The sequence below is a fragment of the Nomia melanderi genome, chromosome 6 (genome assembly GCF_051020985.1).
Source record: "Nomia melanderi isolate GNS246 chromosome 6, iyNomMela1, whole genome shotgun sequence".
Taxonomy (NCBI): Eukaryota; Metazoa; Arthropoda; class Insecta; order Hymenoptera; family Halictidae; genus Nomia; species Nomia melanderi.
In genome coordinates this window covers 5,256,841-5,270,630 of record NC_135004.1, presented here as the reverse complement: position 1 = coordinate 5,270,630, position 13,790 = coordinate 5,256,841, and the positions used below count along the sequence as shown (strand labels likewise).

Here is a 13,790-nt window from a genome sequence, read left to right as displayed (position 1 = left end):
GACCATTTATTATTCATAGTTTATATGTAATTCATTTGTAAGTTATTCGTCGTTTATTGCTGCATTATCTGACATTCCTTTATAGTTCATCGATATACATGGAAACAGAAAGGTCTCAATCTAAGCTTGATACATCCTTCCAAACGTTATTCATATTTCATTTCAGAAATTAAACGTTTAATTTTCCTATGAATAAAGTATAAATTACTATTGCTATTAACTTTAGTTGTTCATAGGGACCAAAATTTATTAATACGAGTAATTCAATAAAAAATAGATATTCAAAAGTTACGGTACAAAGAATTGTCCATTGCGGCGCAGTTACTTTTTATAGAACAAAAATTTCGCCATTGGATCAATCGTCGGCGCGTTTGAATATAAATCCAGCTGTCCTTAAAATATACAATTGATTCCGAATAGCTCTCGCCGATACTGCGTGTAGAAATTTAGGGAAGAAAACGGGACTGAACTCGTCTGGATTAGAAGTATTGATGACGGTCTAGGCCGGGTCCTCATGTGCCGCGAATAAATCTTCGTCGGCGGGAACGGATACAGAGAGTCGGATTTTCTTCCATTTTCTTTCGTTAGATTCGTGTACGCGGCGTTTTGAAAACCATTCAAAATCAAGGGTGCATTCTCCGTTCTTCTTGATCCGAGAATTACTCACAATCGTATCAATTAAACTTCATTTTAAATTTCCAATTTTACATCACTGTACTAAATATACTTCAATGCAATTCTCGTGATCACGTCAATTAAACCTCGTTTGAAATTTTCAATTTTACAACATTGCACTAATAAAAATACTCATTAGTGCAGTCCTTACAATCATATGAATTAAGCTTCGTTTTAAATTTTCACTTTCACATCGTCGCCTTGATAAATACTTATCAACGAAATTCTCACGATCGTGATATACAAAACGTCATCATAGCCCGGATGCACAGGAAAAATTTTACAAAGTTTCGAGTTTACGCAAACAGAGAAATATTCTAGAGTATATCCCCAACGCGTGCTGAGAAATGGAACTAATAATGAATACATGGAGGAAGGGACAAAGAAAAAACTTACGATACACGTCGGTGAGTTCTTTTAATTCCGCAGCGCGAACTAATTCCCTTATCGGTTGCGGAAATCGTACCGCGGCGCAGACGATACGCCCGCCCACGCGATTCAGTTGCTCATCGAGCTTGGGGTATCAAGAGCGTTCAGTTAATTAAACACTCGCGTCCGCGGCTGGCTTTTGTCTTTCTGGTGAATCATGGGCCGCGCGTTATTATTTATTGTTCTCGGTTTACTGGCGAATGCGGTAACCGTTCGGTGCATCTGCAGGACCACCGTAACCAAGCGCAGCGGATCAATAATCTTGCGATGCATCGAGCTGAGAGATCTATCGAGATTGGAGAGGGCGAACAGCAAGGCGACAACCATCGAAATCACCGACTCTAATATAACGAATCTCCCAGGGTAAAAGACCGAAATCATGGTAGCATGTTCACGGCCACGGATACCTTTATGCAAATTCACGTCGTCGGGAGCAGCGTTTTAAGAATTTATGTCGCGGAGAAATTTAAATTAGTTTGCATTAAACGAAATTGTTGAATTACGCCGTTATTGCGGCAAATGAGCCATAATCTTCTTTGTTCTGGGATTTACGAAACTGAAAAAGTTCACCTGTCGTGTTATTACAATTACTTAGTTTTGTAAGTACGCAGGAAATTCGATTTCGGGGATTCATTTTACATTTTTGTTTCATAATTAAAAGTTCGAAACCGATATATTAGGTAGGTGAACAGGTAATTGGAACCATAAGGAGACTTTGGTATCCAGGATGAAGTTATTATAATGAAACAGGAAGAAAATGTATGAAAAGTTTGTAGTAGAAGTAATGTGCATCGCGTAGAATGTTTAACGAGTGTAAAATCGAGGAATGGTGGCAATAAAAATTCGTAGTGATAAAACATTGCACGATATATAATTTTGTTTCTTAATTCATGTTTAAAACGACAAAACGAAACAAAAATTCCAGTGAACATTTCTATGCGAAAGGAAATATAAATTACTATGAATATCACAATCAATGATTATAGAAGTTTTATATACTGGCTTGTTTACAGGCATCAGTTTGCAAAATTCGGCGCGACGCTGGTCACTCTGGACCTCCACGGATCGAAAATAGAGACGGTCGATCCTAACGCGTTCATAGCTCTGACGAAATTGGAGAATCTTTATTTGTGGGGCAACAACTTGAAGATGGTGATTAACGACTGGTTCCAAGACACGCAGAACCTGAGAACCCTGGATGTGTCGTTCAACAACATCGAAGTAATCGACTACGCAGTGTTCCAGCGGCTCCCTAACCTGGAAAAGTTCTACTTCGATTACAACCAAATTAAATTCATCGACTACACGATGTTTGGCTATCTGAAAAACCTTAAAAACGTCAAGTTCGAGAAGAATCCGCTGAAGTGGGGGTGAGTGCGCGCAACTTCTTTCTCCAATAACGTTGAACGAATCGCGGGAACGCAGCGTGGTAGGTTGGGAAGGAGGACAGGGGAAAGAGGTGAGTGGACGTTTCTCCTATTCTGAAAAGACTTTTATCGACTCCCGGCGTGCGACGAATGCAGCGCATTGCAATATTCATCAGGTACAACGAGGTCCTGATTAGCACTCGAGGTGGCCAGGAATTTATACTTAACGAGGGGTGATGTTTTAACCCCTACTAACCTAGTATTTTTGTTTTAATTGATCAACAGTACACTTCTGGGTTCCGTTGTTTATGCGTTTAAAGTCTAAACTTTAGACCCACTCATTCTTAAATTTACGACTTTCACTCCAATCTAAACTAAGCTTTCCCTCTAACTAGAAATCCTACATTAATTTCAAAAAGAAAATTCAATTGTGAATGTTGGATAAGCAAAAAATAATATCAAAAAACAGGAAATTAATTCATACATATTTTAATGTTGTAATTATTTTTTATTGGTTTGCTTGGAAGTGAAACTGCTGGTTGGAGTGATAAGGGTTAATCAAATAAAGTCCGTTCCAATGATGAAATAAGTATTTTTGGTAATTCAGGTACCGAGCTCAGTTAATGTGGCAATTGGACAATCAGCACGTGAAGTACAGCGAAGTGTGGGAAGACTGGGCGTGGATGAACGCTATGATCAAAGAATGCACGGAAAGCGGGTACGGGGAAATACCGCACGACACGGTCCTCGACTGCGTGGCTGTGAAATTGATCGACTTCGCGCACGAAATACTCGCTCCGGAAAGGAAACGAAAGGATGAATGTGACGACAAAGCGAGAAAAATGATGCTCTGTATGAAGGCTGAAAATGTTACCGGTAACAACGACGATGAGATTATGAGAAGGACTCTTGAAGGTTACATCGCTATGTTACACCCATTGATAAAACCCCAAGGACGATTTAGTATTGTCTAAGATGACTCTCCAAGCATGTAATAAATAAATATAAATACAAAACAGCAGGTCCTGTTGACTATATTTTTATAAATGGAAATAATAGTAATGGTAAATGTTATTATTAAATAATCTGAATAATTTGAATAAAATACATATCATAACGATTATGTGGCATTACTAATAAATACTTTGGTAGATACACTTTTCAGTTGGAGTGAAATAAACGTACTTTTTCGATAAGAAAATTAGTAAGTATGCAAATAGTAACTGATCATTAAATCGCCGGAGATGGTGTAATTAATATTACAGTAATATCGATTGCAAATTGTCTAAAAGAAGAAGAAAGTTAAGACAGGATACTAAAAATTATTTATAATTCGATCTAATATGTCTAAATCCATTTAAAATATAAATTGAATCTAATAGTAAACTGAGTTCATTTTGACTTCCTTTAACTTTAATCTTCTAATTAAAATTTATTGACGTTTATTTAACGTTTTGATAAAAAGAATTTTTTAATCAGAGGATTATTCAATAAGGACAAATTATTTATTCAATAATATTCTTTTAGACTTTCTGATATTATCAAATATTATAAATAATTTGGTTATATGTACAACAATTTAATGTTCCCTATATTTTATGTACCAAAAACTAGGTAATTACGTAAATTTAATAGAATATTCAGAAGTTAGTTACAAGAAGAAATCTGCGAATAATATAACTTAATTCGTTGTGTAAATTAACCCCAACAACAGTTTTTAATCAATTTGAATTGTTTGAATAATAATTGTTCATAGTTTAAAAATTGTTCCTTTCAACGAAACCGCTCATTTGTGTTTGTAAAGAAATATGTTAATTTCTCTACATTTAAATGATAATAAAGGATAATAAAGGATAGTTAAGGATGTTAAATTTTTGTAAAGAAGATTTTGAGAAATAATGCCTCTTTGTTACAATGGTAAGATAAAAATATTTCTAGATAAAACTTAATTGTAATAAAACATTATTACAACTAGCCCGCAAATGTCGATCAGTTGTCACAATATGCAGACTCGAAGGTCCGCCATTGCAAATACAAATTCATTACTCGGAAACAATTGGATTTCTAAAGAAACTGCTAGCCGAATTACTACAAGGAAAGCATCGAAATTGGAAGCCGGAGAAAATGAGGCTTTGGATTCGAGGTTTTTATTTGGAGAATAACTGTACCCTCTCCGATTACAATTTAACTTCCGAAGATCGAATAATGTTACTTCTCGACGGTCATGGTTCGTTCTAATTATTAAAAGAAATCTTATCCATCTATCTATACAAGAATTTATATATGGCTGTTCGAAGGTATATATTATCAGCGACTTTTCATTTTTCTACTCTTTTTGGGAAGTGTTATAGTTCCCTTTTTTAAGCTTCTAAAATGAAGTTGATATCTTGATTTTGAAAGTTAGAACACTGAAGTTTAAAATAGGTTATGTATTTTTGTAACATATGTAACTTTTCGAATTTTTAATTCATATTTTTAATAACCTGTTTTAAAAATAATTATACTATGTTTATTAAATAATAAAAATAAACAATATCTTTTTATGTATTCTCGTTTATTACAATCTCATAATAAATTAAAATCTTATAAAATAATCATAAAAGAAACTAAACTTAACACATTTGCGTACTTTAAACTCAACTGTGCTTAGGAAAATAAAAAAACAATGATTCTTTAGACTTAACAACAAAAATAATTAAAAACGAATATGATGAATGAACGTAGATTTTGATTATTATTGAGTATCTTTTTAATATCCAGTTTATAATGTATAGTTAAAAGTATAGAAACATTGTTTTATCATACTAAAATTGATAATTAAATATTGATAGTTAAATATATTTGCGTATTGTATTGTATATCGCTTAACGTAGAGAACCTGCGATTGCCAGATTTTCTAAAACGCTTTTTTGAATTTCAAATAAAATTCATTCTTTCCAAACTTACAGTTTAATAGCAAACGTTATGATTTTCTTTTGTAAATATCACAATTAAAAGTTTATTTCATGAAGCATAACGAAAACGGAATGATATTTCGTATTATTTCGTACAATTTGTAAAAATGTGCTTCTATATTTAAATCGCTAAATATTATTTTTATTAAAATTCAATGCGATTTTTAAAATTTTCAATTAAATTAGATTTGACAATGCAGTAAAATGTGTCGAGTTTTTCTCATTATCTATCATCATGCGTTTGGATCTCTACGTTACATAAATATTATCAATGATCTTTGGTTGATTAGCTGTGAAATAGGTCACTAATTTAACTGTAATTGATGCGATTATTCCAGCAGTGTGGTGAATCATCCACAGGATTAATGCCTAATTTTTGTTCTAAACGATACTGCTCACTGTACTGTAACGCTGTTCAGAAACATAAAAAAGACGTTTACATATAAAATGTATTTACCACTGTTTACATTTTCTAAATTATTATATATCTCAAATTATTATATTGGGTTTTATGTTAATATTAAATAAATCGTTCTGAAGAGGACACACTAATCGAATGGACATGGATAACTGATACCATTGAGTGACTTATTCCCTCTACACAATCCAACATAATCCCCAATATTCCATTCGGTCAATAAATTGCAAACGAAATTTTGATGAAATGGAGTGCCCAGTTTACTCTTAAGTTTGCTCACGTACGAAAGAAATAATTAATTGAATATCACTGATATAATGTCAACTACTTTGTTGTTAATAATACTAAATTGAATCATAAACAAAATTTAAACGCAGCGGTTGTAAACTATATTAAATCCTTAATAAAATAAAAAGAAATACAAAATTGTATATCACAAAATCCAACGTAATAACGGAAGTCAGTATTATTCTTAAAAAAAAAAAATTTTGAAGTAACTTAAAAAAACACTCTAGAAGTTTAATTACTTCAAAATTAAAATCTATGCCTGAAAAAGAATAGAAATAAAAGAGAGAACGTTTTATTAATGGAAGAGGAAAAAGTTTGTGTTGTGTGCACGGGTTGTCTTAAGCGCGTCAAAACAAACCAAGTATCAAATTACATGCCTAAGCGTCCATGCCAACTCGTACTGGAAGGTTCCTCGGGACAGTATGTATTTCGTAGAAGAAAGCTAAATCGTGAAGCTTATTGACTTGGTGATATCAGAAACTACATAAATCACGTGTCAATAATTTTTTAGAAGTAGAGAAGAACAAATATTTAAATTATTTAAACTTGAAATTTTTTAAAATTATTTAAATGTACGAAATGTGATTTTTCTTAACGTGGAATAAAAATTCGACTTACATTGTTTCTGATTTTACTGACTCAATTCATTTTATGATTTCGCTTACCGCTATTTCGGAATGTAGTAGTGATGACATTATACATCTTCGTACAAGCATCAATGACTGCCTTTTCTTTTGTAGGCATTGGATCTCCATGATATTCGAAGAGAAATTGCGAATCTTTGGAAATGGTAATCTAAGGAAATGCAAGAAATAAAAAATGTTCCACCAAAATGATGATGGAAGTACTATGGATTTATTGAAGAAAAAAAATATTTGTGAACGCTTACTTTGCATATAAAAGTCGGTGAGTTTCCTACTTGCAGAGAATTGAAAAGGCAAGATGCATTGAACTTCTCTTTAATAAAATTTTGCAAAGCGAACATGTGCACCGATAAAACGTCGGTAACCTCATTATCGTTGTAATCAACATTAGGTTTCAAATTATGCTTCTTCGTTGAAGCTGCTTTCTTATCACTCTGATCGCATTTTTGCGAATTTCCGTTTGTTATTGCCTCGTTGATACGCCGTTGCCTTTCCAAAACTTTCGAAGCTCCGATCGGTTTCGCCCAAGTAATCTCCCAGCCTTCAGACTGAGCGATGCCATTTTCCTCTAATTTTCATATAAGCATCAATTTTGTAAAGAGTTTGAATTAATGTAAATTTAATTAAAATATTAAATAATTGACACCCACCCGTCATTATATCCATCACGGTTTGGGCGGCTCTACGGTTTTCATAATGGATGAACGCAAAGTGATTAATTTTTTTTAGCTTCAGTACAGCAATTTTCGTGGCCTTCTGAAATATTTCTCGAATTTTCTGTTGCGATAGATCTAAAGGCAAGTTTCGCACGAAAAGGGCAGTAACCTAAGTGAGAATAATTATAAGCATCAATGCATTATTGATGTGCATTAAAACTTTCGTATAATTTAATGAATTTTTGTTTCAAAAAACAATAGCGATAAAGATTTTCCGTGCAACGCTTATATGAAGTATACGTCCTTCTTTTTTTACTTTTGTTTTATTAGTATCGGAAAAAATGGTAAAATGCAATATTAATCCCTTGCCGTACAATGACGAGTGAGACTCGTGATGAAGATTTACAAACTAATTTAACAAAACTCAATGTTATTCATTCCCCACGGATCAAAGCGTAAAACTATTTTGCTGTTATCAATGTATTATCTCTGAATGAAATTTCTATTTAAAGTAGAACAGAAAATTTTGTTAAATTTCTTCCAAATTGTCAATAGTAAAATGCCACAGGAGTCTAATAGCAGAAGTAAATAATACGGCAAGGGGTTATAATATTTTACGCATTATTTTTATTGTACATTAAAACCTTACCGTTTTCATAACGTCTTCGTCAATAGGATCGCCAGGCTCGGGATCAGCCCAGTCGACTACAATTTCGTGGTTCCATAACATAACTTTTCCTGGGATTAATTTCCGTCTAGCCATCGCGGCGGCCCTGTGATCCTTAAATTCGACGAAAATGAAGCCGCGATTTTGTGTCCTATCATGAGCGCTCGGATACAAATAAATGTCGGTGATGCCCTCGAGAATTTTGTTCAGTTCTTGGGAAAATTCCGCTTTACACTTGTTCTTAGGCACACCGCCGAAAAACAGACGGCAATTATCAACCGATTTAACGACACCGATACGATGACCCGGTCTGATTTCATAACCGTCGAGTTTCGCGCAGGCGTTTCTCGCAGTTTTCGAATCTTCGAACAATGCGAAAGCGTAACCACGAGTGGACCCGGAAAAATCAAGCATCAATCGCAGTTCGCACAAACGACCAAGCTTCTCGAGAACAGGCATTAATTCGTCTTCGTAACAATCACGAGGCAAACGTCCGAGAAAAATCTCGGCACCTTTCACACGTTGCTTTTCACCGTGAACAATTTCCGGTGCGGTCAATCGACGTTGTCCGTTTTCTTGTACCAATTCGTATTTCGTTCTTTGCAGCATTTCCAACAACCTTATGGTCAACTGACATTCCGCCGAGGTTCCGTTTTCGAATCGGGTTGGTAACGTATTTATAATATCCATTGCGAAATGAGCGACTTAATCGTCACGAAATCGGTAAACGAACTGCCAAGGACCAACCGATCCAGTCTCTTCCTTCACCCCCATTCCTCTTCCGACCCCTACCCCATGTAAACCCGAACAGAATTCCTCGAAATGTACGAAGCCTACACCTTCTATGGACCAATCACAGTAACCGAAGTGTCACTCTTAATGCTGTCCAAACGGTTTCAGTTAAAAAGAGATAATAGATTCTTCCAGTCTTTTGCGTGAATGTAAAATAAGCATCGAAAGGGGCACGTGCGACCCGTATTAGGTTTCATATTGTCTCGAAGGAGTTTAAACGCTGCAAACCAACACGAGTAAATTATATGGGTGAAAAATTTTTAGATGAGCGATTGAACAACCGACTCTTAATAAACAATTAAGAAAATTTGAAAACGTTTTTTTTTGGAACGAATGGATCTAGGATTGAAAAATTTCCCACTATGTATTATTTATATCACGTAGAAGCATTGGTTATCATTCACTAATTTTACTATAATCAAAAGATTATAATGTTCGTCATAAAAAACATTTAAGAATATCATTTACCCAATTTTGCTGTATCACATTGAATTAAAAATATTAGACAATTTAAATGGCTATGGTTACCTATCCTCTCTATGCTATATCATTACAATATTCGGTAGAGAGGGAAATTTAACCAATAGTTAATTCTTATTTTTTATATAAATTTTTCGAATCGAATTGAATTCTATTCATAATACTTTGAAGAATGCTGTTCAGATGACAATAATCATATGATTAATTATCGACTGTCAATAAGTTCTGTTAATAAGAATACCGACGGGAGGTAGGATAGTGTTACGTTTTGCGTTTCAAAGAGAGAAAGTTTACAAAAACTATTTTTCCGTTTGTGCCAAAATGATATTTACGAGCTTTTGATCCATGTGGAGCGTACGTCTAACATCTAAACCGAGATCTGAATCATTCAAATGTAGAAATAGAAATGTTCTCCTTACCTACGTTGCGTACCCAGTCACTCGTGTAAACGAGGGTGCGTGTAGCGGGCACTGTCTGCATCATGACAGCAACCGACTCGGTTGGCTGCTGGTCGGTCTCGGTCTTCCAGGCGTCAAGATTGTAAGACTGCTGTGGCTTCTCGTTATCGAAATGCATACATACTTAAATACGCATTTTAAGTCTGTGGCATTTATCTTGACTGTAATTTGCACTATCTCAAGTTTATGGTCTGTGGTCTGGATTTCCAAGTCGGCATGACTACTTACTTATTTAACTTGGGCCTTGAAAGTCCCTAAGGAGTCTGATCTATTTTTATACTTTATCTGTGGTTCTATCTGCTATATGTAAAAGATATAACCTATTCCATTGTTGACAGTTTAATTGTCAACATGATGCTACTAATTGACAGAATTATTAATTCATAAATAATGTAGATTTCACAAATTATTTATGTCAGAGAATTGTAAAAGTATGATGAACATAATTTTTAGTATGAGAACAGTTTCATAATTTGCGTCTGACAGATGACAGATAACCAACCTACAATTAGAGTGTAGTTTTATCATAGAAAAGTTACAGAATAGAATAAACGTATGGGAGTGGATACTACCAGAAATCTGTAGCATCGACATATTACTGCTTTTAGCGACCTCTATAACATGAGAAATATATTCAATCCAATTCGAACCCGATTAGAAAAATTTATATAGTATTGTCAAATATTTAAATTTAGTAAATACATGTATGTGTTCTTGTCAAGTTATATGATTATATATAAAATGAACTATATGTACAGAAATACATATTCTGTTAATAAATCTAAAATTTGTAGTTGTCGGTAACGTCAAACCTAGTACCAAAATGATACACAAACTTAAAGTGCTGCAATCGACAGCGATAAAAAAATATAGCGCATGTCCAGTCTATTTTCTAAGTCATCTGTGATTTCATGTTATTAATATTGCCTCAAGTACACATACATGTTTGTAATTTAGTATAAAATGAAACTGTAATTAAGATGTCACCAAAAGTTCTATTTTCCTTCTAAAATATGTGTCATGACAAAATCGATTAAATTTTGTGATATATTGTATTTGTCATATTTGTGTCCATATATAGCAGAAAAAAATGTTAAACAGATTTAAATCAGTGTTGATGAATGCTGTGGGTGCAAGTGAACTTGGTTTACAATACCCTAACGATTCAGATAATGATGCGATAACAGATTATATGAATTCAAACTTTACTACGGAAGTAGAAAATAAACCATATAGTCGTCCAAATTTTTTAGGGTTAACTGCAGAAGAAACTCAAGTATGTTATTTAAACATATTATAATAATTGTTATAGTGATATGTCCTTGATAATGACTATGTGAACTATTTACATCCAAGGTTAGCGCTGATCATAGGGTAAGACCAATCATAGTTCCAAGAGATCTGAGTCGATTACCATGGTGTGCTGGTTACGCAGAATGTATAAATGCTGGAAAAAGTACTTGGAATGAAGATCAAGCCTCTGCAACTAGAGGAGACCTGAAATTATCTGATGTTAATGTTGCTTTGCCTTATATTATGTTTTCTATGTTTGATGGACATGCTGGATATCAAGTTGCTTTAACAGCAAGATTACAATTACATAAAATAATTCTTGTAAGAATTATGAAGAGTTACTTATGAATCTCTCTCTATCTCTCTCTCTCTATATATATATATTTTGTTTTTATAGGAAATATTTTTTAATGTGTATTCTTTAGGAAAGGTTAATGGCAATACCTGGCAATATGTTACTAAATGAAGATGAAGATGAACTTATAAAAGGAAGAGATTTAGTTATTGGTGCTATTGAATTGGCATATAGACAGATGGATCAAATGGTAGAAGCCCAGGCTCAAAATGGGGGTGGTGGTTGCACAGCAATCACTATTTTATTTCTCAATGGTAGACTGTATGCTGCGGGTGCTGGTGATTCTAGGTAATGATCCTAGTTATTAACTTTGTTAGGTTTCTTTTGAATATATAATGTAGATACTAAAATTTTTAATATTTTTAATGAATGTCTAACAAACAGAGCTGTACTTGTGATGGAAGAAATTCATTGTGCATTGACAAGAGATCATACTCCTGATTCAGAATCAAATCGTGTTAGAGCACTTGGCCTTTTAAGAAGTAATGAATTATTGAAAAGTCATTTCACACCGTTAGAGTTCCGAAAACGACCATTACAGAAAGAATTAGGTTCCATGGTTTTGTACAGGGAACCATATATGACAGGTTGGGCATACAAAGTATTAACTCATTCTGATTTGAAACTACCTCTTATTTCAGGACATGGAAAAAGGGTAATTATATGTTATCAATGTTTACTTATTTGTTAATATTGTTTCATGTAGGAATGTAATATTGAGTTCTTGTTTAGAGTCGAGTGATGGGCACTATAGGTGTGACTCGAGGGTTTGGAGATCATGGCTTAAAAGCAGCCAATACAGGAGTTAGTATAAAACCATTCCTATCATCACAACCGGAGGTACATTCCATAAGTTTGGATAACTACAATCTCACAGAACGTGACTGCGTTGTTGTAGCCACAGATGGGCTTTGGGATGTTGTATCAGATAAGGCAGCAGCAAACATACTCAGGAAGACTCTAGCTCCTGATACTCCATCACTAGAATATAGGTATTCTGTCTTAAAAGATAAAATCTTTACTTCAAAAATGACGATTACAAAAATATTTGTATTGCAGGCTTACGATGGGTGCTCAAGAATTAGTACAAGCAGCAAGAGGTAGACTAATTGGTCGAGTTTGGGTAGGCAAATCAGAAAATCCTGAAGAAACTGATGAAAAGTTTTTACCAATGGCATCAGTTGACGATATCAGTGTTTTAGTAGTACCTTTGTACCCATATTCGTGTGAACATAAGCAATGGTTAAAAACTACATATCAGTTAATAAGTCCACATAGTACATGACCAAATTGATGAAAACTGATTAATTTGTATTTTAGTAGGAACGTTACAATTGAGAAAGAGTATTCACTTTGTAGTGTAGTAATCAATCACAAAAACGTAATTGCTTTTACATTGCTTTTAAAAAGAAATATTTATATGTACACTACAGATTTAAACTTTCCAGCAGTTTTTCTTTTGGCGTGATAATTTATTATATACTGCCACCTTTTTAAAATTATAATTAGAAGAATGTCATAATTATTTAATGGAACATTCCAGTTTTAGAATGTTGAATACAGTGTAACTTAATTTTAAGTGTTATGCAGCATCCAAAGTAGAAGTAAAGTGTATTTAATTTTATAAGGCGTATGCAGCATTTTACGTGCATCACGAATAAATGAAAGCGGTGAATATGACTTGATGATGAAAAAATTAAAATAATAAAAAAAATTTGTACGAAAATAATTTTATCATAAGTATGTAGTGCAGTGAATAATTTGTTTGTTAATCTTGTATTTATTTTTATTTTTGAATACTTACTATGAACTAGTATATATAAAGTATCTTTAAGTGGTTGATCCACATAAGACCAGAAACTAAAAATTGTACATAAAAGATGCATTGCTTTTTTGGCAATGTTAGTAGAAATGTAAGTTTTGTCTCGTCTTTATATATTTTATTTTTATTTTGATGTAAACATTATAATTGATAAATAAAATAAACGTATATTGTATTCATTTATATAACTTTGATTTGATTTGAAATGACTAATTTCGTTCCTACTAATAAGACTTAATACCACACACCTTTTTCTGCATAAAAAATTAATATGACAAATAAAGCAACGGTCAGGTTTTAGTTATCATAAATTTTACATATAGTTCTATATCTATAAAATATTTTTGTAAACATATTTCTGGAAATTTTCTGGAAGGAACGATTTTAAAATCCTCCTTCCTATATTATAGCATGTCCGATTGGAAATCATTTTATTCATCCCTTGTTTGAAATGAAATGAAATGTGTGTATGAATACCTACTTAATTCAGTA

The 13,790-nt window shown here is 33.4% G+C and overlaps 3 protein-coding genes across 4 annotated transcripts; 2 read left to right on the top strand and 1 right to left on the bottom strand.

The window, feature by feature from the left end:
* The first annotated feature begins 1,180 nt into the window (after positions 1-1,180).
* LOC116427901 (uncharacterized) lies at positions 1,181-3,594 on the top strand. The gene is made up of 3 exons (XM_031978748.2): positions 1,181-1,467; positions 2,118-2,474; positions 3,079-3,594. Exons 1-3 carry the CDS (start codon positions 1,262-1,264, stop codon positions 3,443-3,445), a joined length of 930 nt encoding a protein of 309 aa, XP_031834608.1. The 5' UTR covers positions 1,181-1,261; the 3' UTR covers positions 3,446-3,594.
* A 1,602-nt stretch (positions 3,595-5,196) lies between these two features.
* Positions 5,197-10,336, bottom strand: LOC116427916 (APOBEC1 complementation factor). Of its 2 annotated transcripts, XM_076368187.1 has the most exons (7): positions 10,057-10,336; positions 9,790-9,989; positions 8,081-9,110; positions 7,426-7,600; positions 7,021-7,343; positions 6,797-6,926; positions 5,197-5,836 (listed from the first exon to the last, which is right to left on the bottom strand). In XM_076368187.1, exons 3-7 carry the CDS (start codon positions 8,786-8,788, stop codon positions 5,736-5,738), a joined length of 1,437 nt encoding a protein of 478 aa, XP_076224302.1. In that variant the 5' UTR covers positions 8,789-9,110; positions 9,790-9,989; positions 10,057-10,336; the 3' UTR covers positions 5,197-5,735. The 2 variants fall into 2 exon arrangements, with proteins under 2 accessions (XP_076224302.1, XP_031834632.1); XM_031978772.2 differs by having other exon boundaries at positions 9,790-10,336.
* Positions 10,337-10,708: 372 nt separating this feature from the next.
* LOC116427878 (protein phosphatase 1H) lies at positions 10,709-13,468 on the top strand. The gene is made up of 6 exons (XM_031978712.2): positions 10,709-11,104; positions 11,185-11,442; positions 11,547-11,764; positions 11,861-12,131; positions 12,209-12,468; positions 12,536-13,468. The coding sequence occupies exons 1-6, from the start codon at positions 10,919-10,921 to the stop codon at positions 12,759-12,761; spliced, it is 1,419 nt and encodes a 472-aa protein (XP_031834572.1). The 5' UTR covers positions 10,709-10,918; the 3' UTR covers positions 12,762-13,468.
* The last annotated feature ends 322 nt before the right edge of the window (positions 13,469-13,790 follow it).